The following is a 27,759-nucleotide window of genomic DNA, read 5'->3' as shown; positions in this document are numbered from 1 at the left end:
AATGCTTTTATGAGTGCCATTCGTTACCCGGAGACCGCTGTGGCGAAGTACGGCACAGGAGGACACAGCCCTGATAGTAAAGCCCGTCCCAGCTGGTAGTGAGATGCAGGCGCTCTCAGCAGACTATCGTACTTGGACCACATTCAAGCCATCCAACTTCCATATGTGCCACTAAGAAGTAGGGTATTTTTTGAAGCATCCTGCTCTCAGCTGGTGAAAGAAACTCTTTGGTGAAAGAAAATATTTCTTTGCTTTACCTCTGGGTTCTTAGCTTCATCCCCTGTGGGAATTATTCTAGATTCTGCTTCTGCAAGGCAGCCTAGTACAAGGAGAAAGGGGAGGAATGCTGTTTCTCCGCTTGGCTGCTGTCCGCGGGGTTTTGAAAGGCAGCGTGGAACAGCCTGGTCTTCTCGATACTGCAGCTGTTTGAGAATTGCATAGAGCAGAGGTCTTGGCAAACCTGGGAAGGCAGCACTGCATTGGCTCATTCAGAGCTGCTTTCAGCCGTTAAGGTTGGGAACCTGGGCTTGTGTTTCAGGGGAAAAAATATTAATCTGTTCTGATTTGAATGCTAAACAATACATACATCTTACTCCAGAGATGATGATGATTTTCTGCTAAATTGGATAGCAAAATAAATCAGTGGCTTTAATGGTTTTCTGAAAAATCTACATTGTTTTTAATATTTTTTTTTAAAGGAGCTTATGTTCTGGGGAAATCAATATAGGGGAAGGACTGATTAGTCTCCTAAACCTTACTCTTAAAGATAAGTTTTACAGTCATTTGACAAATGTTGGCTATAAAAATTCTTCTCCAGCATTGTAATGATGAGCAAAGGATTGCAAATGAGGTCATTGAAGGTTTCAGATGCTTTTCTGTCTTTAGGCCAGAGGAACTACACCTTTGTAGATCTGGGTCCAAGTCTCCGTTGGGTGCTTTTTCTTTAGGTAGTTTTGTAAGAGCTGTTCATTAACTTGGTTTCAGGTATTTCATACATCTTTAAGATTATAAAGGAAAGATGAAAATTCAATGGATTTTTCTTTCAGAGAGCTCTCAGTGAGATTTACTTATTCATGGTGTGCAAGTACAGGACACTGATAACTCCAATCTGGAAACCAGTGGCTTCTCAGTATTCTTGCACTGACATCCTTTTTTATCAAACCGATATTCTGTGTGAGAAATAAGGACAGAGTTGGCTTTAATTTAAGCCAATGCCTAAGCTCCCACTGATTTCAGTAGTAATGAATTTTGCTCCTGTATCTCTACACTTCTTTTGGGATGAACTTTAATAGCTGGTAGTTGTGTCTCCATATGTTCCCTTTTTTTTGTGTGGGAGGGTCTTTAATGACTTTGATATTTTGTCTTCAGTAGGGGAGGAAGGGGGACAGAAGTTGCTCTAGTTTCAGCTCTCAGCCCTTTTGTAGGGAGAAGGGTATGAATAGTATGCACGGTTGAAATTAGACATGTTAAAAGCTGTACACGTGGCGGGGGTTGACAATTTGAAATGCTTTTAGGATAGGTCAAATAATTCAAGAGGAGAATTTAATGAAATAAAATCCCCCTTCAGAAAGCTAAGCTATCAGTTTGTTTATGTGACTTAGTCATCCCTTCCTATGTAGCATGATTGTTCATTTGATTCCAATTTACAGAACAACATGTACCTTTTTTATAGCAGTCATTAAGTTAATATGGATGTCAGAATTTAAGGCTGCTAAACTCTGACGGGTAACTTCTAAAGCAAGTATTTATTACGTCCTCTTATGTTGATACATACATCACAACAGGACACACAGTATAATGTTATGGCCAGGCCACTCGGCATATGCACAACAGTGCTGACTTGGGTGATACTGGTGTTCAGCAGAGCTTCCAATTTCAGCTTGCATCTGTGACATAAGTGACCTTGATGCTTATGTTAGGAATTATGCTTTCCATTTAAACTGCCTTCTGTACCATGCTGTGCAGTAACAGTAAAATAGTAAATTGTGAATCTACAACATGCCACTTATTTTAAATTGTCTGGTTTGCTTACCAGTGCTACCTTTCCATGTATCTTCCATGTGTAGTTCTTGGTTTTGCATACTCAGTTGCTTTTTTTTATTTGTGAAGTATGATTCCAGATCCAGTGATATCTGTGGTCTTACAGAAGAACAAGCTACACCCAGCAGGCTGTTCCTCCCAAGGCAGTTAACTCCCTGCTCCTGTGAAAGAAGTTGTCTAGTACTCAGTGGCAAATTACTGCTGTTCAGTGTTATTCCTCTGCATGACATAGCTCTTCCTGAGGAATTTTGCTCCACTGTTTCAACAGGAGCTGTAGCTTTGTTGAGATCAGCTTAGTGAACAGGTGACCAAGCAGTGATTCCTGGCTCCTGCTGAGCTTGAGACCATATTGCCACTGAAATAGTTTTCTTTACCTGGAGCATGGAATAAACCCAAGACCACATAAAGGTACTCAAATGAACCAGTGTTTCTAAATGGAAGAGAGAGAATGGAATAAATAAAGCATCAACAACTTACAACAGGGCGTAAACTTGAGTTCCAGCTAGTGCTATTGTTCTAGATGTAGTTGTCTGCTCAAAAAGTAGTGATATGTAAAAATCAGTGTAACACATTCCCACTTCTGCCCTTTAGAGTCTGTGCTGAGGAACTGTTAATGTACAGTGCTCCTCTGTAGAGGAATCATGGTACAGAGCAATCATTGTGCTGTCCACTGAAGTAGATACTGTTTTGGTTTGTTTCTTTGATGTATGGGTAGTTGGCTTTTCAAAAACTGTCTGTTAAAGGGTTCTGGTGATCATTTCTTAAGCACTTTGCAATGTACCTGAAACACAGCATGCTTCTCCCAGTTCTTCTCAGTAGAGAATGATGGGACGTGATAGGAAGCAGTTCTACAAAATTACTTTTTCCTAGTATTTTTTTGTACTGTATCACGTAGTGACTGTGACAAGAGATGTTATTTGCCCTTTCGTGAACCTGTTTGGATTGCATGGTGAGAATACAAAAAAAAAATTAATGGGGTGATGGTACAGAGAATGATGAATTACGTGCCATTGTGCCCTAGAAAGAAGGAACTGCTGAAAAGCAATCTCCAAAGCCATCTGAACATCAGAGTGTTAGCATTAGGTTCTGGAACATAATTTCTAGGAAAACACTTTCCTTTTGGTAGATGCCCCTGGGTGTGTGAGCAAGGAGGGGAAGGTGATGCTCTGTGATACGCTGCTGATCTGGACAATGAGGGGATTAGGACCTGCTGTGAGATGCAGCCACTCCCAACACTACTTGCATTTTAGAGACGTTGCCAGTGCCTTAGAAACAACAATACAAAACCCAAATAAGAACTGGTAAGGACTGGCAAAGAATCTAAACCCCATACAATCTGAATAGCAAGAGCAGTCTGTTAATCAGTGTGCCTGGACTGGGAGTGTCAGCGCCATCTTTAAAATCAAAATTTCCATTCCACTTCGTGACTGTAGATGTCTTTCAAGTGGATGTAAAAAGCTGACAAAGCCAAGAGTTTGAATTGTGCTTGAGTTCTGGAACTGACCAGGCCTTAAGGCACAAGGAAAATTAATAGTAAGGCATTGTTGTAATGAATTAATTTTGTGCTTGCTCAACCACTCAACATTTAAACATATGGAACTATTTTATGTGTAGGAAGAATCTCATGAAAGAGCTGTGTCAGCCTGGTTATTTGAGCCTGCCAGAGCAGAGCTGAGAAAGCTGATTGGTTTTGTCCGTAGAGGAACTGATGTTTTACATCTGCTTTTTAACAAATACAAATTAATACTGCTTCTGTTAGGTGAACGTTTTGTTTTTTCTTTAGTGTGTGAAGGTACAAAACTATTTAGTTTGCCTCCCGCCAAATCCTGTTGAGTTCCTCATTCTCTAATTAGTGTTAAAGAATTAGGTAAGAAATACCTGATTATAGAGTACAGATCTGGGAGCCAGTAACTTGTACTTACCTTTCAAATCTAGCATCTGGCATGACCGACTCTGGATGTTGGAAAGTTATCGTGGTAGTATCTTAATTTCTTCCCCTCTAAAACAGAGCTAGTATATTTATCACAGAAGTTTCTGTGATAACAGCAAACCTTTAATTTGATTTTTTTTTTAAACTTTTGTTTTCTACCACTATTTTTTAGGGGAAGAAAACCCCTAAGAATAACAAGTATTGCATTTCTTTTCAGATAGTAGGTGTTTTTGCGAAGGTACTTGAGTTTCAGGTATGTGGAATAACTTCTTTTCTTTAAACTCTACTTCACAGCAATATGTACAGTTACTATAGAACTAAATTATATTCAGTGTGTGCAGACTCAGATTTGTTTTCTGTCTATCCTATGCTTTACTCAAGAAGTATGTAGTTCTAAATCTACTTTATAGACAGTGCAAACTCTTGGTGAGACTTCAGCTTTGGGGCTTCAGGAACTATCTGCATATCACTAATAGTGATGATTTTTTTAAATCAACTTTGAGTTGATTTTTAGGCGTGTGCATTACATTTGTTGCCACAATATGAGATTAACACAAGAGTGACTTAAATACATGAATCTTAAAAGTAAGGATTCAATAGTATGTACTGCAAAACAAAGATTTAAAACTGTCGGGGGGGGGGAGGAATCCTGTTAATGACTGAGGCTTATTAAAAACATTTGTATCGTTTAGTTTCCAGCCAGTGCTTACATGTGAGCAGCATTATGTAAACTCCATTTGTACTTTTGCCAAAGCAAAGAAGATCAGTAGGTGAAACTTTTAAGCTTGACCTACTTTTTTTATAGGTACCTCACAACAGCTCAACTTTTTCCCACTTATTTTCTTGCTAGTCCTGAAACAAAGTAGAGAGAACTAACTTTACTTTGCTGCAGTACAGCTGTGCTATGTAGGATTTTCATCTTATGCAGATGTTTTCCACCTAGTTCTTGAATCCTTTTTCCAGCAATGGTTGATACCTGTGTATTTCAGAAGAAGGTAGCATCTTCATGGATGAGGAGATATATTGACCTTTGAAGAGGTTAAATGCTGCTATCTATTTTAAAATCAAATACAAAATGACGTTTGTAGTATGGTGGAACAAATACAATATGGAGGCTGTCTTTATTTCTTGTACGAAGTAGTTTGGGAAAATTATAAATTATTATAAATGTATAGTTTATACAATTTTAAATTTAAAAATTTTTTTATTACATAACTGTAAGTTGTTATTGTAATTCACAGTGCCTACAAATTTAGTAATGGACAGAGTCTTTTTTTTATTGAGGGCTATTTGCAGGAAAAAAGTTCTGTGGTAATTTTGCAGCAATCCCCTTATGTGTGCTCCAGCTGCTTTGCTCAATCTCACTTTTCTTCCCCAAGCCTCTGACTGATGGAGATATACACAGATCTGAAAAACTGGAGATATGGCCAAGAAGAGGATCTGTGCAGGGTAGGTGCCTATTTTAAGGAGAGGGGAAACAAGCTAGAGCATTTGACTGGCAAAGCACTTAGATTGGCCTAATTCCATAGGGATCTATATGGAATTAACAGTCGTAGGTTACACCCTTTCTCAGTGTGAAGCTCTTGGTTTCTTCCTGTTATATCATATTTGATTTCCTATTTGATGTATTATCTCATATATGTTTCTTAAATTTTGTAAATTGAGTTGATTGCAAGAGTTTGGACCCTCCTGTCTACCTTAGGAAACGTAGTCTGATTGTGATGGTGTGTCTGCAGGATGAGCTAATCCAGTGTGAAACAGTAGCTGAGCTAGAGGTTACAAATTCCACAGAGTATGTCAAGTCTAGTTCCTCTCTTTGAGCAAAACGTACTCAGTCTATTATGTCTGGGTCCTTGGGATGAACTAAAATGCTCCCTTGTGAAGGCATCAAAAGCCTCCCAGGGATTTACTGCAGTATCAGAAGCCAGCGTTTCCTATCCATGCAACGGAGTGCGATAAGCAACAGTTGGCTGCTACCCAAGAGCCCCATGGTAGCTGCAGTTCTGTGCCATAAATTACAAAGCACTTCGGGATTATTAACGATGACAGTCTCTCAAGGTGTAGTGATTAATAACCCACTTAAATGTTTAAATATTTGTCCAGTTGAAGACAGTTCACATTAGGCCTTGAACTTGACCGTGAGCAATTTGTTGTGCAGCTGTTTGGACACTGCATTAGTAGGGCTGAGCTTCTGAGCTTGTTATATCCCAGAATTGAATAATCAAATGACAGTGTTCATAGGCAGTAAAGTCAAGTAGTTTACTTCCGTAGCGCTCATCATTCAGCCAACTTCCCAGTTTTGCAGTTCTTCTCCTGGGTTGCCTGTTCTCTTGCTCACCAATCGTTGTTTGGGTTCTTCTCGCCTTGTTTCCACTTCTCTTGCTGTGACTGCTCCCAGCTACTGGCAGCAATGTCATCTGGTCGTATTTTAAGGAATAGGTATGGCATCAGAGTAAGAGAGAACAGGACAAATTGATTGTTCAATGTGTCTCGGAACTGCTTTGCTGTGAATACTTCAAAAGAGCTGCTTTGAATCTAGATTCTTTCTGCAGTTCTCAAATTGATGGCATATATACTAATGTTATTAGGATGTCTCAGTGAAACTGCTTGCTTTTTGCAATAAAATCTTTGTATACATCTGAAATCAGATGGATTCTGACTTCCGTGATAGGCAGGGCAAATGTACAAGTAAGGGGGAACGGTTTTATCTGTAACCTCATCAGTATGAGCATAAAGCAGCAAACATACCAACCTTTAATTGTAATGTCCTTATACCAAAGCAAAGTGAAGAAAACTGATAAGAGGTGGTCACACACCTCAAGCTTTCTGAAGGTTGACTTTTGTATAGAAAGTAACTTGAAAATTTGCTTTGATGTTCAGTCTTTTCTGTACAAAATAGAGATAATATAAATTGCAGCATTAGGAAATACCTTTTCTTAAGCACAGACAGCAGCCAACGGTATTCCCACAGTCAGTGGAAGCGTCAGCTCCAGACCTGCCACAGTGGAAGCTTCTGGTCTCCTTTCTTGTGGAGGAGAAAATGCACTGCAGCTTCTGTGCCTGTTGATGCGAGGAGCGTTGTAGGCGTTGCATGCTGTGGGGGAAGAGGAGTCACAAGGGTGAAGAAAGAACTCTTTTTCCTTAGGTTGAATTCCGTTCTGAAACTAATCATGCACCTAAATTCATGGTTTAATGATGTAGTTCTCCATTGTAGAAACTCGTGTGGGAAGAAGCATGTTTCACTTTGTTTTTTAAACCCACACTTAATTCAATTTAAAAACTATGCAACAAGATTGTACAGGAAACCTGAAAAGATTGAATGGCCAAGAATTTCTAATGTGGTCTCATAAATTCTTTCAGTAGAGTATTATTGGGTCACTCAGTAATTACAAGAAGCACCCTGAAGCTTGATACGTGAAAAATGGTGAAATAAAGAGAGTAAAGGCTAGAAGTAGTAGTCGCAGTTTTACAGACAGAAGTCTGTTTACTTATGCCCAATGTAATCTGAAGTAAATGCTCCCTGTAAGTACGCGTTCAGTAAGATGAAGTTGGTGATAAAGACAGAGCATTTCTTGCCTGTTTATATTGAATCTAAAATTAGAGAGAATTCTGTTTCAGAATGTCAGTATAACAACTGTATAAACATATGTTAACAGATACGTTCCTTGGAGCACTATATAACATCTGATTGCTTTTTAAGAATAGTCCCACTTGTTCAGAAAGGACTGAGCCCTGCTGTTAAGATACAGTCATATTTTATTTCGGTAAAGTGCAAATTTAACTGTTCAGGAGTGGTCTGTCTTCTCTTATTCTAGCCAAAAAAAAAAAGTCTCCAGACTCTTACAGTCTATTTTTGTAGATGCCGATTTGTGATAAAGGAGAAAGTGTTATCACCACACAGACAGCACCTGTTAATTGCCTAAATAATTCAGGCTTAAATTATGCAGGCTTCTAAAACAAGGACTTGCCCTAGCAAAAGCGATAAGAAAATGTAACTTCAGGATAAATCCTGAATATGCTCCCTGCCTTCCTATTTGTTGTTTTTAATGTTTTTGTTGTGATGGGAACAACAAGTAAATGCCTCCAATTTGAGAATTATTACTGCAGAAGAAAGTTGTGGGGGTTTTTTTTTCCCAATTTGCCTGAAAAGTTAAAGCTACCTTTTATACTGGGTGGGGGGGTGGGGGTGCTTAAAACATTCATCAGCCAGGAAAGTATGTGCCGGCTGTCCTTGAGGACAGATTGTATGTTAAGCTATATGTCAGTCTGTCTTTCAGCACATGAAGTGTTACTTGTAGAGAATAAATTCTTTGTTGGCCCTGTACCTAATCCTTATTTAAAGTGCAGTTTAACCTGTATTGCCGGTTGTTACAAGCATGTCGTACGCTGATTTGGCAACGCTTAAAAAGTGCCTTTAGGAATAAAAACTAAGGTTAGGTTTTATTCTACTTGAAATATTATTCTAGCTGCAATGAAATATGTCTTGGGACATTTAGGTGCCATTCTTCAATTGATAAAAGGTACCTTACGGAATAAAGCAGGTCTAGAAGACAGAGGTAGCATCTCGTATATCCTCAGTTAGTAGAGTGGGGGAAACTCGTGTGTCCAAGGAAGGGCTTGCATGACCAGAAATGTGCTTAATCTTTCCAATTATTCTAGTTGTTCTAATGAAAGGTATTACTTCTGCCTGCAAACTGCCCTTCTCATGGCCTCGTTGCTATAAATGCAACCCTGCCATCAGTTATGTGATTTAAAGAAATCGCCACCAAATTGTTAGTGCATTTTATTTGCTTTTTGAGTAATTTGTTCTTTATTTAGCAAGGTCTGTTGTACTTTCTGGCAACCTGGGCCTAAAATTTGCTCTCAGCAGTTGACCAGGAGAAAGTTAGGCTTGGCTGTAAGAAACCATTCAAGCACATAAGGTGTATTTAGGCTGAGTGTTTGCAGAGCAGACACCTAAAATTTGTAAATATGTTTCTAACCATATGAATGCCAAAAGGCATTTCAGTGCTTCTCCCTTCACCTTACTGGCAAATTCATAAGAAGAGCCAGATCAGTGGGTGTCCTTGGAGCACCCACTGATCTGACGCAAGGTGAGATCAGTGCAAAGCACAACAGTTCCGGCTGACAGAGGATGATGATCCTTATTCCTCCTAAATTTCATTTGATAAAATGCACAAGCAATCTTGAGGGCATGGCCAGAACCTGAATTTTCTTCCTGCCCTTGAATGCCCTTGTCACCAGGCCAGAGAATTGCTTTAGACTGTAACCGGGAAGGTTGACAGATATTTGGTCTTCGTGAATAAAGAGAGAGAACACCAGGATACTTTACTTGCTGTGATTTGGGGGTTTTGGTAAATCTGTTCTGATCTGCTTGGACATCTGTTAAGTTTGAAACTCAACTGACTAGGTGAAATGGTGCTTTTAGGTATGTAGGCGTTAAAAATTGAGAGCTCTGAAGTCCAGATGTTGCCAGCCAGTGAGCAGACCACCTTCTAAGACACCTACGTGCAAGGTGATCCACCAAACTGTGAAGATCCAGAATTTCTGTGTTCTTGCTTGTGTTGTGTTGTGTTCCTACCGCACAGCAAGCTGTGGTGCTGCCGTTACTGACCCAGCCTGGCCACCTCGCATCCCTGTAGATGATGGTCAACCTCCAGGAGCCTGCACATCCACCATGCAATGTGTAGTGATCAGCAGACCATTTCTGAGAAGGTTGGGGTAGGGTTTTGTGGTGTATTGGATGGAGGGATATCATTTTACAGCTTTGTCTGAAGCCAAATATAACTCTGTTAAAAAGAACACAAGCTCATCAGATGTTAAATGGCAGAACAGCTGTAGGTGTCATAGCTTCTGGCTTTCAACTGAACATATGGCATAAAACTGGTGTAGCTGACTAGAAAAATCACTTTTAAATATTGACACTGCCTTTGATCTTTCTTTTTTTAGGCAGTAAATTTTGTCAACTTTGGGTAGCTCTATTTTGATTGGGGGGAAAATGGAAATAACTATGGGTTTTTGGTTTTTAAGCTAAATAAAACATTACATTTTCTTTTTTTTTTTTTTTTAAAGTCCTCTCTTTTTTCCAGGCCCTTGCCACTTAAGAAACTGTAAAGATTCTGGTCACTGACAACACAATCCTATTGTGAAAATGCTTATAGTGTCAGAAAATAAACAACTAGAAGGATGCAACTTATTAGAGATCCTGTTTACCAACATTTAATTAATGCTGTCTTCTGAAGTAGGAAAGAATACCTTCAGTGTGGGCAGATTTCTTGGCTCTGATACGTGAGAACACACAGAGCCTTTGTTATGTCCTCAGGAGAGTTGTTCCTGCGTTGTTGCCTGAGGATAGCTCTTTCAGTGTGTGGTGGTCCATCTCTTCAAAAAAAAAAAAAAAAAAGAAAAGAAAAGAAAAAAAAAGAAAGAAGAAAAAAAAAAGAGGCAAAACAACCCCCAAATATTAAAACCCCCACCCCAATACACTAGCAGTGTAGCATTGAAACTTGTGTGTTGGAATTCAGAAATAAACTTACTTTATATTGGTCCAAATGTGTGCAATTTGAATATCACTTACAACTGCTGTGTCATAATGATTGTCATCTGTAGTAATAAACTTTTCTAATCTGTGTAAGTCATAAGGATCTTTCCCATTAGATGGCCCCTGATTATTTTTTTTTTTTTTCTCTTTGGGGGTAGGAGGAGGGAAGGAGAAGACTGTGGGTTTGGGGGGGGGGAAGGATTTGGTTTGAATTAGGCATGATATAAACACTGAATTGAAAACTTTGGAGACAACTCAGGCACCAGATGGTCTTCAGCAGCAAGGCAAGCTTTTCTGCTAATGTACCACAACTCTTTTAACTTTGAGTTTAGACTTTAAAAATGAGAATTCTTCTGTTTAAAAGCCAGTAAGCTTTGAAATTCTAAAGAGTGCCAAAAATGGTACCTAATAAATTAAATTCTCTAGACATTAGATTGTTAAATAGAATTCAGTTGGCAGGTTCCTCATAGCTAGCATGAGCTGGGTTTGAAGCTAGGGAAGTTACCTCACCTATTGTTGCCAATGTGAGTATTTTTATGATAGTCACTTAGTTCCTGAAACAAGGAAACACCGTTTACATCTCTTGAACAAGAAGGATGGTGCGTTTCAGAGTTGGTTTGAAAGGGCGAGAGCGTTCTGACTTCAGAGAAGGGGGGAAATGGAGTAGAAGAGAAACAGCAGCTTATATAATATGCTCTATCTTGCATTATTGACTTGAATTGCTCTTAAAGGATGTGCTCTAGGTATAGCACAGACTTTGCAAGTATATCTAGGTCTTTATTAAAACTGATCTTTTAACATTGTATAAATACTTTTTAGGTGTTTGTTTCATACCAATAAATATCCAGTGGGCATATGAATTGATCTTGCATCTGGTCTGCTTCAAAGTGAGAAACTCCAAAGCTTTTCTTCCAGGGTTACAATACCTATTAGATGATTTGAGAGACGAATCAGAGTGCCAAAAACATAGTATCTGGCATACAAAGGACAGGAAAGATAATTCATAATCCCTTTGTGTTCAGCTCCTCCATGTTCTGTGCCTTTGCAGTTAATCCTCTGTTGTGTTTTAGGCTTTCTTTAGATCGTCCTTTAACATTCATAAATCTTATTTTAGTAAGTCTGAACTTGGTTGCCTCTTAATCTACTAACTGAACAACATACTGGAACATCCGCAGTAAAAGAATCAATGTGTCATGCCACATCCTGAATGCTGTACTTGCATGGTAACCTCGAAGTTATTTTAGTGGCATAAAGATGCTAAAGAGCATCTATGCAAACTACCCCCATCCCTCACAATAATAGTAATTATTTATGTAAGAACAGTAACAGCTATGGTATTCTCATGCTTGATTGGAAACTGGCAGTTGATCCTATCTTATGTTTTGATCCTTTTATATAGCTTTTATAGTTATTTAGGTATAGTCCAGTTACTGTATTGTCCTAAGCAGAAAAGTGGAGGAAAGAGCATTTGACTTGCTTGTAGTTACTTACCTGCAGTTAATTATGTGTACGTGCTGTTTTACAAAATGCTCTGATAGGACGTTATTTGAGGCTCTAAACGTTTTAAATGGCCTCAATGGGTCAGTGGCTGAAAATGTAGATGAGGACTAACTGTGTTTCCTTTTACAAGGCTGTAATTCTGAGCAGTTGTAGATAGAAACAAATTCTATGAGCTACGTGTGTGGGCATCATTCAGTGGGACCTTACGTACTGAGACCCCAGCTATTACAACATGGACCATGCCTTTCAGAACCAGGAGGTCTTCCCCAGCCCTGTTAACTCCTTTTTTCCTCCCCGGATTTGCAGGGCTTTGCTAACCAGCAGAGTACTGTATCTTTTGCCTCTTTGCACTGGAGCAGGTGTGTATCCTGCAAAAGCACAACTTTTCCCCTAACCTTCTGCATTGCTTACTCTAAGTGTGACTAATCCCATCACCAGAGAGGGAACAGGGTCTGATTTCTGATGGGGTTTTACACTGGAATAAGTAGAACTGACTATATGCACCCTGGAGTGACTCCCAGGCTGTGGCAGGGATCATCAGTGTCAGTTCCCTGGATTTCAGGAAGGGCAGAAGGGAGAGGACTCTGTTTCCAAGGAGCTAATACCTGGACTACAGAATTAATAGAAACTTTCCCCAAAACACAATACATGTAAATAAACCTAAATAAGTCATTCTTTCTTCCCCTTCTGTATAGTAACATCATTTAAGGCACCCATTGCAGGAAAATACATTACATATGTAAGACTGGGAAACATCCCCCTTTGCCAAATTCCTTGCATGACTTTAAAACATTTTTTTCTTGGAAATACCACCTCCTTGTTTGCTGTTATGGGCAGTTGCATTGGAACTATTCTTACCGTGTTCTGTTGTTTGTTCCTCTCAGGAATTCCTCGACTATGCTTCGCTCACTTTGAAAGCGGTCTTCTGTCAGAGAGGCTTGGTTGCAGGCAAGGAGCAGCAGACATGTTAAAGGCAAGGTGGCCGAAGTCAACTCCGTGGTTCTCCTTAACATTGGTACAGGGAATTAGCCTGCCATGACACAATCACTGCATTCTCTTTAGAGCTTTAAAGTTTCCCCTTGGATTGAGTTGCAAGTTGTAGCTGCGCACTAGACAGCTGCAGGCTGTTCCTCCTCTTAGATGGACTTAGACCTTTTTCCATTCAAGTTCATTAATTGGACAGAATTTAGAAACTTTCCAAGAACAACTTTGTTTCCTCCTGTCCTTGTCTGTGGCCCAATAAGAGTTACAGGGAATGGCTTAACTGAGCTGCCCTTATTTTACATATGTCATTCTCTGGCATGCAACTGTTACCTAACCAGCAGCAATGATTGTTTTAGTGTGCCAGAATAACATAGCTGCATGTACTGTGCTCGTTACTAAAACATAAAACTTATCAGTGTCCCTGCCACATTGGCGGTGCTCTAAGATTTACGTCACCAACACCTCATTAGGAACCCTGTAAACTGCTCTTCACTTAGCAAAGATGGTTTAACAAGTCCACGGTACGCTAAAGAAAAGTATCTCGTTTGAGCAGAAATTGTCTGGCAGTCTCAATGGGGGTTTCTAGCAGAACCACGCCATCTCATCAGGTCAGCGAGGGAGGGCAGGCTGTCTGGCAGCGGTTGGATGTTTTAACCTCCTCGCTAGGCATATTAGCCCATAATATCTGTTTAGTGTTAGTAATAAGCATTTCACCAAGGATGTGGTTGGTATGTGGAAGGTAAAAGCGAGGAAGCTGTTGTCAAGGAATATAAAGGGTTCCATTTAAACCGAAGGAATAGCATTTTCTCTAAAATGGTGGAAAGAGTGAGGGCATTTTCAGGTGGGGGCAGTAGGGGAGGACAGAGGAGGAGCCGGTACCCCAAGCTGTATGAGCAGGAGCTGTTGTGAGGATTTGTGTTTTGTATGTTTGTGTGACAGCGTAGCTGCTGAGCTCTGTGACCTTCTAATGTCTGAGCCCCACCTCGTACGCTGCATCGTGCTTTTACCATATGAGTTGTTTCTTATGCTATGGTACGCTCTTCACGGCAGTGGCACCTCTCCTGTGTCCATCCGGCATGGTTGACCCCACGTCTTCTGGCGGTCGAATAATAGATGAACAACGAGCATCCAAAGAGCGGTTATTATGCTGCTGCTTTCCAGCCGTGGTATCACTCTGCCACTTTTAATAATTCAGAAGTGATGGAGAGGTGGGGGAGTGAAAGGGCTGCAGCAATCTTTGTTTCTCTCCATGATTCCTCCTTGGTGGCTCCGTAGTTACCACGGAAACGGGAGAGGGATGGCACAGCACCTGTGGGACTTGTGGGTCGGCTCCGTGGCAGCCGCACATCTGCACAAAGGGGAAAAACTAGGGCTTGCCTGTCTTTGGCGTGGTGCCTTTTCCCCTCCTCACCTCAGCAGTTTTGTGAAACTTAAACAGGTGATGCTCCCAAATGTCGGTGTATTTGTTAGTCTTTTTATTAGTGATTCTAGTAAAAATGTGCAGTGTCAGAAAATGAGCATTACTGGTGGTCTGGAGGAGTTGGGTGAGGTAGTGTAGGGATACGATCATGAAATCTTTCACTGGTGTAAACTGGAGTCCTGGTTGTACTCAGACTGTCACTACTGGAAGGTCGTTCAACGTGTTTGAAATGCGCTGGCACTTTAGGGAATAGATTTACTGGAAGAGACTACGTACCACTTCACTGACATTTGCTCAGTGCAGCATTCTCGGTTTTGATCAAGGCTGAATCTCATTTTTAGTAATTAGAAATATATATCCTAATCCCCTCTTGCACTAGCTCTACTGACCTGCATAATGCCATTCCCAAGAGCTACAGAGGGAGAGGCATCTGAGGAAAGGGCGCAGCGCCCGCGACTCCAGGTGGTCATTATAGCTCCGATGGCTGGGTGGTGCAGGCATCGGGGGGTGGAGGAGGGCCAGGCATGGTTACTCCGCTGCATGTGTTTTAGGGCTGTATCCACCTTTAATCTGCCTAATCTACTAACATTAGACGTGCTCTTTGTTTTATACCTCTGTTAGGAGCTTAGGTTTTCAGCAATTGTGCTGGAATTGTTCTGAGGGAACAACTAAAATCCTCTTTTACCTAGGGATCAGAGTAGGACTTGGTGAGTGGCTTGAGATGGACTGTCAGGCGATTCTCTAACTGCAGGCAGATGGAGACTCTTCGATTCAGTATGTCCCTCTTTCAATGATGGGCTTGTTAAGTTAAACAAGATTTTGTGTAACAAGTTAGTTTGTTGGCAGCTGCCTGGCAACTGTTTGCTCGATTGCTTTAGAACGCACCAAGACAATGAAATACCATGTAAACCTACTCTTCTTTTGAATTTCATGGCCAAAAAATAGTCTTTTTCCACACCAGAGACTTCTTTTGAAGTCTGCATTCAACAGGAGATTTGTCACTATGGGAGAAAGCTATGAGGTTTAAGTTCCTTCTGCCCAGTTTATGTACACAAATGAGGTATCCCTGTATAGTGAACTTAAACTTGAATTTAAACTAAATTTATGAGCATATAATGAGGCTGTTTCTCCCACTTACCTTTGTGGAACCTTTAGAAATAGTTCACAAACCTTCTCTTGCCCTCCATTTGCCTCCCTAGAGTCTGCAGACTCAAGGCTCAAAACCTTGAATGTGGAGTATATGTCTACTTCAAATTTGTAATCCATGAAGCAGTTAAGAGAAAATACTAAGTATGTGCTAGCAAAAGCTTAACTATAAAGTTCACTATTTTTCCTCCAAAATGGCAGATCCTGAATTTTATTTGCTGACGCTTTAAAACTCTGATTAGAAAAAATACAAAAAAAAAAAAAAGAGTGGAACAACACACTTGGGCACCAGCAGTGATGTTTAGAAGCCTGCTCTGAGTTTGCAACTATCCTTGTGTCTTCAAAAGGGATGCTACCCTGGGACTTGCAGTACAGAGATTTAATGGGTTGTTCTCTTATTTTTCATCTTCCCTTGTGAGTTTGTTGGGGTTTTTTTGAGAAAATCAGCCTTTGAAGAAGTAGATGTTGACAGCAAAAAAATTGCTCTGAAAAATAGTAGTTGAAGATGGAGTTCTCTTCTTTTTCCTGTGGATATGGCACTGCTTGGCTTAGCTTTGGTCCTCTCTGAATCTGACATGTTAAATGTCCTCTTGTTAATTGAAAAATGTCTTCAATATAAACTGCAAATTGCATCTGAAAGATGAGTTAGTTGTCTCTTTCTAATACACGCTCATCTATAGCGACTGTTCTTTAGTTTCAGTTAAAACAGAAAAAGGAACAGAGTCCAGCACAGTGGTTCTTATCACTCTTGCTTTTGCCAAAGTTAAAAATGCGCTAAATTACTGTCACTGATTTCAGGCAAGATCTCTGAATTCAGAAAACATCTGTGTGTGATGTCATTTTTATGTAGTCATTCTTTAGATTAGAATTGCAGTTTAGAAAAAACTGACTTCTACTGTAAGTATAGTAAAATTGTTGTTAAATCCTAGTCTTGCAGAGCGATTGGGATTAATTTCCTGTTCTGTGATACTGCAGTGAATGGCCTCTTTATCCCCAAACTACAGGAAACTACTGAGTGTTCTGTATGAGGTTCTGCAATGTGCATGTGTTTCCGGGAGCTTGACTTTTAAGGACACGTGCGCATCTCCCCTCTGCCCCAGCAGCTGATGTAAAATGATAACATGGCAGGCTATGAACAAGCAACTGAGCAGCAGCTCATGTAAAACTGTGTCTTTTACAGGTACGTGAGCTGTGCAAGATCGCTCGTGTAATTCAGGCTCAGTTTTGTGTAGTCCTGGTGCACAGCAATGGTGTGGTTGCTGTATATCTGGAGTAGAAAGTGCCAGTTTTGTTGGGTTTTTAACTGACACTTTTTTAAAGGATTTGACTTCAACTTTTAGCTGAAAATTCATCTCTGAATCTTTCAGCTGATGAGTACGGAATTACAAGGATGTATTTGAATAGGGGTACAAATTTATAGTCTAAACGAAGGTTATAGCAATGTTTTAACAGGACAGATTCGGTAATTTTTTTGCTTTTGGTTCTTTCCATCCTCTAGGAGTGTATCAGAAGCACTGCATCTAATAAAACATGCTATTGTGCCTCCTAGCCCAATGGTTCTGAGCTCAGAAGCTGGTGCTGCTGGTACTCATTGCTGAGGTGTAAGCAGGCAGGATCTGAACACGTGTAGAAACTGGCTCCAGGGTGCTGAGAGGTGCATGCTAGGACCGGTTGCCCTTTTGACTATTGGTTTACTTCTTTGTTTCATGGTTTTATTTTCCAAAAGAAGCTAAAAAGTACAACAGTTGTTTCTCTCTCCAAAAGACATGCTAAACCTAAGCTTCCAAGTCTTACTGTAATTGTTTCTAAGTTGCCCTCTTTTTATTTTAAACAGGTCAACTATTACAATATTTACTTACAATGATTTGTGGAGGAAGATGTTGACTCTTATATTATCCACTGTTGGTTTTTTGCTCCTTATTTAGATAAAGGACAATTGTGATTATTTAGGAAAACAGTTCAGAAGAAGGGACAAAATTGAGAAATATAGGACTTAATGTTTAAGAGACACTGGAAGAAATGGATTTTAATCTTGCATGCTAATTTTGGGTTAAAATTTTCCAAATAAAGAGAACTTCTCTATTGAAGCTTACTAAAAGCTTTTTTATGAGTCTCAAAAGCACTGAATTGAATTTTAAATCAGATTTGTTTTTATTTAACAGAAAATAACTCATTTTGCATAAAACGTCATGGTGGTTCTACCAGTCTTGTCCTTTTTCTAGGATCTTTTTGATAGATCCTATGGGTAGATATCCCAGTTTGTATAGTAACTTGTTAGCTGTCCAAAGGATTGACCAGTGTCTTGCATAGAGGAACTCTGAAAGAGTTATTGTCAAGAAGTGTTCGGGTTTGGTTTTTTTTTTTTTTTAAATGTTCTTAAAATCTTGGTATGACTTAAATGCGGTTTCTGCTGCAAGACTTTGAGGATTAAAGCTGTATTTACAGATGAGAGAAAAATGCATTACACAATTAAAGGTGTTTTAGGGGGCTGCAGCTCATTTTGTTAGATTATAGAAGTATTTCATCTTGCACAGATGAGGGAGTGATCCTCTGTACAACTCAGCTACTGCTGCAGTAGTGCTTTATCCCTTCGATTAGACCTTGATTGCCACTTAAGAACCAGATATGGCTTACAGCCATCTCACTTCAACTTGTGCAAGCCTATGATGAAAGAACATGAAGATAGATGTTTAAAGCATGCCCCCCTCCCCCATCCTCTGTGTTTGAAAGGCTTAAGTTCATCACAGAAAGAATCCCTTCTTTTTGGACAATTCTGAGCTTTGGTTTGCAACTGAGCGCCCCTCAGAGAGGATTTTGAAAGTTTACTTGCCTCTCTGCTATGTATTTTCAGGTGCTCTCACAGTTGGCCTTGTGCGACAGTGTCAAACCATCCATGGACGTGACAGGACCTGTATTCCTCCACGGCTGCCTCCTGAGTGGGTCACTACGTTATTTTTCATCATTATGGGAATCATTTCACTAACTGTCACATGTGGTTTGCTGGTGGCTTCCCACTGGCGAAGAGAAGCTACTAAATATGCCCGCTGGATAGCTTTCACTGGAAGTAAGTGACCGCAACTACACAGTTGACCTGTATGCAGGATAAACTGGTGGAGTCTAAAATAACACTACAGTGCTGTCAAGGAGCAGTGCTTAGGGCTCTTGCTGTGCACAACTTTCCTTCTCTTTAAATACCACGTCTGAGGGAAAAATAAAATTCTTCAGAAATCAAGGGGCTGGTATCCGAAGTGACTGTAATTGAGAGGGAATAATAGTCTGTGGGCCCAAGGTGAGAGAAAGGAAGGCCTGACCCCTTTACCTCCCTTGGGCAGTGCCGTTAATTGACCTAAGAGAATGAGCAGGGATAGAAGAGGTCAGTCCTGAATTGTGTGTCTGTTTGTACTTCCCTGCTCCCATATATCCAGGACTTACTCCTAGCAGAATGAAACGACTGAAACTTCCCTCCCCGAGGAAGAGGCGGCAGTAGATATATCTGAGACGTACTACAGTCTGAAATCCATCCATACTTTAGGTGTCTCATCAGTTCCAGATGCTGGTTCAGTCCTGCTTCATGCTCACAGCGGGTGTTCTATTCAGAATATCTGCATCCTAATTGGCTATGCAGGAGGATTGCCCACTGCAGAGCATCTGCTGTGCTTCACAGCGCTGAGACTTTCGCTTCCGTAAGTGACCCACAGCAGTGCTTTAGCTGGAGGGAGGAGTACCAGCGGTTTTCTGCCTCTGTATGAGCACCAGCGTAACTCCTCACAGCTCGGCCTTCTCTAGCAGCCCTGTGTTTCTGTGCAGGGAAACATATCCTATGGCTGCTTCAGGGCAAAAGAAAATCAGTTATAACGAGTGAGGGGAATAACTTTCAAACTTCCTTTTCTTGGTGTGTGTTACAGGCTTAGCCCAACTGTGAAATGGTGCCCTAATGGTGGGGATGACAGCATGAAAACACTCAAAACCTGAGGGCTTTTAAATTGACTTGAATTATGACATACCACTAAAAGTAGTATGAACACTAACTAGAAAATGCAAGTTTGTGGTTTACACAGGCATAAATAAGGTTTAATGGAACTCTGTGACATCTAATGATATCTAATATGAATGAGATTATACCTTGTTTGGGGGAAGGGAATAATATATAAAAGTGCTCAGCTCCAGCAAAGGTATTTCACCGAGGCACTTGTACAGTCCAAGCCATCCTTCTGACAACTTTGCTATGTAGCATGTTAGATTAATGGTGCAGCTCTTGCAAACAATGGAGCTATTGAAATGCTGTATCCGTTGTAATTTACTTTTATTTATTTTCCGGTGAATGATTAAAATAGCAGACATGAGTATTACCAAATATTCCATCCCACCTTTTCCAGTGCCCTTGTTTATCCCTGCATATTTCATGTATATCTGATGTATACAGGGAGGGTTTAAACACAAAATGCCTTATAAAGTTAAGGTGCTTACAATAAGCTGAAGTCAAAGCTTTAGGGTAAAGAGGGTTTTCAGAATACTATATATTAATAGTTGATACCATAATTTTTTTACTGAGTTGTTTTTCTTAATTCAGAACTTGTATTTTGGGCTTTACATATTTTAATGTTGTTTAAAATATCTCCAGTCGTCACATCCATGCACCTTTAGTTTTCTACAACTGCATTCAGCTGAAAAATCTGATACCCTAAAGCTGTTTTTTCTGTAGATTTCTTTAGGCCTGCAACAGGCCCATTATTAGAAGTCTAAATATAGAAGGACATTCTTTTATTTCAGCACTTGCCTTTTTGTTATGAGATGTTTAATAATGAAACATACTCATTTGTTCTTTTGCAACTCAGAATTATTCATAATTCTATTAAGATACGATCGCTGCATTGCCAAAATTCTAAAATTCAATGTCTTTGGTATTCATCTCCAATACATATGACTCTGTGACCTGTTAATGATGACGGGAAATTTTATTGCTTAACTCACTTGTAAGAAAAATCACTTTTGGAAAAGAAGTGAATGGGAGGAAGAGTTCTGTATTTTTCAAAAAGTTGATGGGAGTGACTTCTGTGGTTCATTGGATGGCAACACAAATTAGTAACCTATTTGTAGAGTAGTATTAGGAAACATGCAGCTGTGTGGAATCAATTTGGAATACCACGAACAGGTCCTTCCTGTGAAGTGCCAGTGCTGCAGGATGAAAACACATGTAACTCATTAGGAGGGGGCAGGGAAAGCTTCATGGTTGTATTACATCTCTTCTGCAAGCAATTTCAAGACTCAACAGCCTAGTGCAGGCTGCTAGCAGATATACTTCTCACAGAACTTTCTCAACACGACATAGGGCGTGCTACCCCAGGTGGTCAGGCAGGGAAGCCTGTGGGGACTGCCAAGGGCAGCCCTGGGACTGGCAGCTCCATTCTCTTCAAATGCAACATCTAGAGTAAATCATCTACGAGCAAAGGAATCCTCTTGCTAAGCCGTTTGCTTGCAGCTCTGCTAGCAGCAAGGAGAGCCTGGTAAGAAATCATTCTTGCCCAGTTCCTGCTGGAATTTATATACAAATACATAGCTTGTGCTTTTTGTGGAATTTTTGCTTGAGTCTTGTCATCTTAGATGACTCCAGATTTTTCAATCGTGCATCTATAAATATGAGTCATTGCTGTGAGTGGTCTAGTCTGTCTTGTTTAGCCAAGGGACATGTGAAGGACAAAAGTTTGATCTGTCAGTTCTCTTTCCTGGATACGCTTCTAAAAGAATACACCTGAGAGATCGTTTACTAGCACAGCATTTGCATCCTTCCCCAGCCATTGGTGGTTTTGCTGCACAGAAACTTGTCTGTTTACATCTTACACAGATTCAGGTCTCTGACCATCTGCTACAGCTAGAAAGGGAATTAATTCTGTGTCTGCTACCACTGAATTGGGTGCTTCTCTGAGATGTATCAAGGGAGGAGATGCTGGACAGAAAAATTGTATTTCTACCTTTTTTCCATCAGTTACCAGAGAGTCTGTTATTCTTTTTTCCTGAGGATTTAAATGTTCATGAGTATAATGGACTTGCTTTTTGGAATGCAAGTAAAAATGGGGCAGAATAATCACATTCTTAACTAACAGTAGCTGTCCTGCAAACATCTATCCCTGGTGTTGCCCAGCAAATAAAGTGCTTCCTGAGTTAGCAAAGATTTGTATTGGGTGCTCCTTTCTATGTTATGCATCTCTAAAGAGGCAAGCAGGTACTACAATGAGCCCTCCAAAGATTAGACCATAGCTTTTTTCCATCTTTTAATACACTATATCCTGGATTTTTTGAAGTTGTCATTGGATGCTCAAAACAGGAACTAGTTCTTTTTTCTTGACAGCCACCATCCAGAAGCAGACTAGAAATGACTGTGGTTTGTTACCTAAATATTTTTGTTAATATAAATTTAGTCATTAAGTGTCTTTTCTGCAAATATCCCTACCCAAGGAAGAATTTGAAATCAAAAGCAAGTACTCTTGAGGGAGAAGTTCTTTATGGGTTGCTGGAAATGTTGCTGGAAATTCACTGAGTTGATATTAACAGATACAGAGAGTTACATTTGGGAGAGTTACAGCTTGTATAAGAAATTCCTATCCTCTACCTTACAAAGCTCCTTCTAAAAGAATACACGCTAAGTTAACTGAGCGCTTCATACATTGGATTTTCTCCTTAATTTCTTCTTTTTTTTAAAATAAATTTATCATGCAGTCTTTTCTTAATGACTTTTTAAAACTTTACCATAATTCCTTTGCCAGGCTTCCTAATCTGACAGAGACTTTGATGAATTTCAGTAGACTAAAAGTTCAGACCACACTAAGAAAATTGCTTGGACACCCTCACAGCGGAACACATGCGCTGTGTGTAAGCACAGTGGAAGAGAAAAGACGGCTGGTTACTTCTGTAGTAAATGTTTGAAATGTGCATGCACATCAGCATTCTGCACACTGCCAGAATTTATTTTTTCTCCTGCTGTGACCCGAGGGAGAGTGGACGTACCTGCACCCAGCTGTCCTTGGGCAGGAACACAAGGAGACGCTGGACACACACTCCACTTGGTGCACAGTGCCGCTAGCACATCTCATACCCAGGAGCACTGGTGCTTGTGTGTACAATACACCTCAAAGAGCAGTGCCTTGGTAGACAGGGATAAAGATCTATTCTTCAACCATATCCATGAGGCCATCAGGACTTTTCCAGCTGTGTAGTTCTTGAATGTAATAAAGGAGATTGTAATCTTGAAAGTGCAGGTTGTGTTCAGAATCCTAAAGCTATTTCCTATAAGTGTGTTATTGTTAAAATATAAAAGAAATTTTGTAAATAACTGGAATGCTTGTCAGGGACAAACTGGATGTAATAGGAAGCGTGCTGAGTTACGATAATGTGACTCATCCTCAGAATATTGTTCAAACTGTTACTAATTGTATGTTGTGCTACTGATCACACATCAACCACTGTTTTCTGGACCGCTCAAGTATACAGCTCTTCCGCGCTTACACAGATCGGCACAAGAAACACATACCCACGCTTTCTCTGCTCAGATGGACCGGCTGTTGGTTAAGATACAATGAAAAAAAGGGAAATGTTCTTTAAGTATTAGATTGTGTAATGTTGAATTACATGGACCAATAATCACATAGATTAAAAGCTTCTAGCTTATTTAATGTTTAACGTCTGGTTGCCGGTTCTTTGGTTTTGTTTTAATAGATGTCCTAACGAGGTAGCACTGAGCAGGAATGTAGTAACTACGCAGTTGCCATATGGTTTTTGTTTGTGCATTTTTTCTCCCCTTTAAAAGATGATCCGCTGGTGCTGTTATTTGGCTGTGAGACACGAGCTTCCTCTAGTGGAAGATGTGGGTTTTTTCCTGCTCAGCATCGTCAGCTGAAAGAAAGGCTGATCCTGGCGGTAGCTGCGAAAGCTGCTTCGTGTGTTTCGGAAAGCAGGGAGCAGCTGGTGTTCTGGTGGGGATCACCAGTAGATGAGGAACGTTTTAAAAGCAAGATAAAGCCTACTCAGTCATTTCAAGCGAGTTAGGTAGTGGGATATCTCAGCTCTTCAGTTTGGTCAGAATACTTGACTTGCTTTTCTGGACTGCTCTATGAACGGGTAAATATTTTGATTTTAACACAGCAGTGACTATGTTTTCTTTTCTCTTCTCTTTGCAGTGATTCTATTCTGTATGGCAGCCCTAATATTTCCAATAGGATTTTACATCAATGAAGTTGGAGGTCAACCGTATAAATTACCCAATAACACAGTGGTTGGGTCTTCGTATGTACTGTTTGTCTTATCCATTTTCTTTACAATAGTGGGACTTCTATTTGCTGGCAAAGTTTGTTTACCTGGCTGATGAATGTCCGAACTGCAGGACTTTATTTTGGAAAAGAGCAGGACATCAGAATTGCATTCTCAGGAGGATGCCTAGACCAGACTATCAAACACTTACTGAAAAGAGGAATGCTTTGACTTGTTCTCACTATGCACTTTGGATGAAAAAAAAGAGAGCCTTTCCCATAACCAAATACAGACAACGCTGACTAATCTCCTGAGCATATTTAATGCAGTCAGGTCTGCACTGTGATAGGAACTAGTGAAGAATGCTTTACACTGAGAAGCATAATGCCCATGTTACTGTACTGTTCCTGTTTTTAACGTCTAACGATTTGGAAGTCAAAGTATTTATGAACTTTGTGGTAGACCAGAGGGTTGCAGAGGAATTCAAGTGAGGCTGGCCTCGCTGTTTAGGAGATTAGTATTTTACATCTTCCTTCTGTTGAGCAAAGCCTTTGGCACCAACGTGGATCAATCTTGCATTACTGCACCAAGAAGCCAATAGATCAAAACATGTTCTCTAAATGTATGTAACAGCAAGAAGACATACATCCCCTCCTCCCCCAGAAGCTCTAGAAAAACACTAAGGAACATTTTAGAGGGGGATCTCTTCCTTATATTTATATAAATATATATATAAATATATATATATTTTGCTGATGCAGTATACAGTGTGTGTGTATGTGTGTGCGTGTGTATATACACATATATGTATATATATGTATATACACACAAATGGTTCCTGGAAAAGAACTCAGAACGCTTTGCTAGCAAAACACTGTGGTGTGCAAAACTAGAACTCAATAGAAAAAAGCCATTTCTCTGAAGGCCACATAGCTGAGAGTCTTCAGTTTACCTCATTCTTTGTAGCAGCCCTTGATTTTAACAGTTTTTGTAATAGGTACAAACGATCCCATGCCTTTCTAGGTGCAATTTTAAGTTAAGCTAAAATTCTTTTTATGGTAATTTATTTGTATATGAGGGTAGAAGGTGAGATCATGTCATACCTTAAAATCCTAATTTTGGGAAACTGACACTATTTAAATTATTAGCAACTGTTGTACAGAAAGTCTCTTTTTCTACTGCATTGTTACATTAGCATTCATACATGTTCAAGCACAGCATTTTACCATACATAAGCATTTCTCTAGCACATGTAAAATGCAATGTTTAAAGTAATGCAAACACTATTCCACTGGAAAGATGGATGAACTTATTTTCATTTGAGTATTAATTCATCTTTACAAAAAAAATGAGCAATATAATTGTTTAAATAATATATGCCTTGTTTACTAAAGTTGTTATTTTAAATGTGGACTTAAGGGCCACCCAAATTTGGAGTAAATATTTCTCACTAAAGGTAGTTTTATTTTTCAGCACAAGGATAAACCTTTGAATCCATAGATGTCATAATTCACCACTCAGTCTAACCTTGCAGCAAGTAAAATTGTGGTTAGTGTCCCAGGAAAGCTGCCTGCACTACAAGTATTTATGTTCCAGTTAGTATGTGGTTTACCTGAGATTCATTAGGAAAACAAGAAAATTGTATGTTTCAAATGTTGTTTCATTGAGCTTATTAGAACAACTGCATCACTAAATAGACATTTTTCTAAAATGTTAGTGAAAGTGTATTTTAGAATGAGGTGGTTGTTAAAATGTAATCAGCAGTTTCCAAAATAATCACTTATCAGATAAGCTTAAGTTTTTGAAAATAAGACAGTTTGCACAATTCTTTTAACTGTGTGCCATTCAGACTCTAGTGGGTCTCAGTCCTTCTCCTCCTCCACCTCTTCCCTCTCCCCCTCCCAAGGTATTTTAATACAAAAGGTTATTTGCTGAATTACGTATTTTTTCTTTTGACATTTTTCAACAAACTTGTCACTGGAATGGTCTATAAGTGACTCGTTTTCCAGTCAGCTCACTCACAGGTAGAAGGGAGTGTTTATAGAACACTAAATTTTTCTAAAGTATGCTAATCTGTAAATACAGCCAGGCATCTACTTGGAAGTAATGGTTTAAATATAATTCAGTTTCTAATTTAAGCCTTCATCTGCATGGGTAGTCTGAGGTCCCCAGTGAAGTTGGTGAAGATAAAATGCAGCATTCAGCTGCTGCATGTGCGTCTAAATTTTTGGTGTTATCACTGCTGTATCCTAAGCTGAAGTATTCACTAAAACTTAGATCACAAATTACGTTGGGGGGGGGGGTGGAAATAGCAGCTCTTCTTTTTTTCAAAAATGTCATTCTTGTAAATAGTTCTAGGAGATTTTTGTAACTGGAACACAGAGGGAGGAGTTTCTCAGCTGCTAAGATGTCTCCCCCCCCCCCCCCCCGCTTATTTCAGTTATAGTAACATCATGTATACAGTGAATTTAGGCTTAGATTAAATGGATCATCATTTAATAAAAAAATATAAACACTTATCTTGGAGCATACCCAGTCTGTGGCTGGCTGGCTGGAAATTTATCTATCAGTGCTATTGCTATGAATTATTAAATGATAGCAGGGATTTAATGAATAGATTGTTTGATTAAATATTTGAGCATTTTAAGTCCAGAAATAGATGCAGCCATCTGCATTTAAAAAAAAAAAACCCTCAGTAATTGAAGAGACAGCTGTCAACAGTTGCTTTTAATAAGGTCACTAAGTACTATATAGTACAGTATTAATTTATAGCAGAAAATCATATCTTGTAAACTGTATATATAAAACACTGTTTTATGGTGCAATCATTTGTCAAACTTATGTCTGTTACTTTTGTTTTAAAGTTGTGTGCATTCTTTTCATACCTAAGAGCATCACTGTAAAATCTGCTGAAGACTATTTATAGGTTTTATTTGCACAAGATTTGTTTTAAACTACAGGAAGTTCGTATTGAACATGCCTAAACATCTGTAGACTTTTTCAGTTCATGAAAAGCAAATGTTTTCATATGAATCTTCTCCAAAGGTAATCCCATATTTGTGTTGAGTGTTTACATAAACTTTTCTGATTCTGCCAGCCGTTATTTTTAACTTTTTGAAGGACAGCTCGCTTCATACATCACTAGAGATTCTTGTTTACTCTTTTGCTTAAAAATTCCCCCAAAGGTTTGATGTCCCATCATAATGTAATTTGTGCACACTTTGTCATTTATTTGGCTAACAAAATGTAAGATGGGAAATGTAAAATACCTTCAGGAGGAAAACTAGTTAATTTGTCTGTATAAACCTTATTGTTGAGCTCAGCTGAAATAATCGCCTGGAAGCTGTTTGTCTCAGACCTGGGGAGGGTGTGCTTCCCTGAGCGCACCAGGCTAACCATTTAACATCATTTTTCTGTTGTTAATCTTGCTGGCAAGTGATGCCAGCTTCCTGAAGATGCTGTGCAACACCACAAGCCCCGTCCTCTGGCTGAAGTAAAGCCACCAGGTTGGGGCCCTCCTGTCATACCTGTGTTTCAGAGCCGTTGTTTAACCACTTCAGAACACAACTGTAGATTACTGTTTGCCCCAACACACACACACACACAAATAAATATGAAAGCTGTCCTTTAAAACCTTTGTGAAGGATGAAAATAATGAAGGAAATGGTGTCTGCAAGCGGGTTGTCCTGCCTGGGCGTCGCGTCGCTCACCGCTCCAGGCCTGACCGTCTGCGTCCCCCGCTCCGGCCTTGACTGAGGATTGTTTTCTAATTGGTTAGAACATTTTTCAATTAATGATTTCCGAACAAATGTTAATACAAACTGTATAAAATGAACATAATTTTCTTCACTTGTATTTTTGTTATTGAGCAAGTTTATCGAAATAAATTGTCTACTAAAGCGATTGACCCCGGCTGCGCTGACTGGAACCGGCCCCGCCCCTCGCGCGCAGGTGTCT

The 27,759-nt window shown here is 39.7% G+C and overlaps 1 protein-coding gene across 1 annotated transcript in view; it reads left to right on the top strand.

Moving 5' to 3' along the window:
* Positions 1 to 27,705, top strand: part of MOSMO (modulator of smoothened) — a 30,207-nt gene extending 2,502 nt beyond the window's left edge. The window contains exons 2-3 of the mRNA XM_054843323.1: positions 18,413 to 18,625; positions 23,733 to 27,705. Coding sequence (XP_054699298.1) covers positions 18,413 to 18,625; positions 23,733 to 23,917 — 398 coding nt within the window. The 3' untranslated portion in view covers positions 23,918 to 27,705. The remainder of the gene's footprint in view (positions 1 to 18,412; positions 18,626 to 23,732) is intronic.
* The last annotated feature ends 54 nt before the right edge of the window (positions 27,706 to 27,759 follow it).

Source organism: Grus americana, chromosome 15 (genome assembly GCF_028858705.1).
Source record: "Grus americana isolate bGruAme1 chromosome 15, bGruAme1.mat, whole genome shotgun sequence".
Taxonomy (NCBI): Eukaryota; Metazoa; Chordata; class Aves; order Gruiformes; family Gruidae; genus Grus; species Grus americana.
The sequence above is the reverse complement of the archived record's forward strand: the minus strand, read 5'-3'. Positions and strand labels throughout refer to the sequence as shown.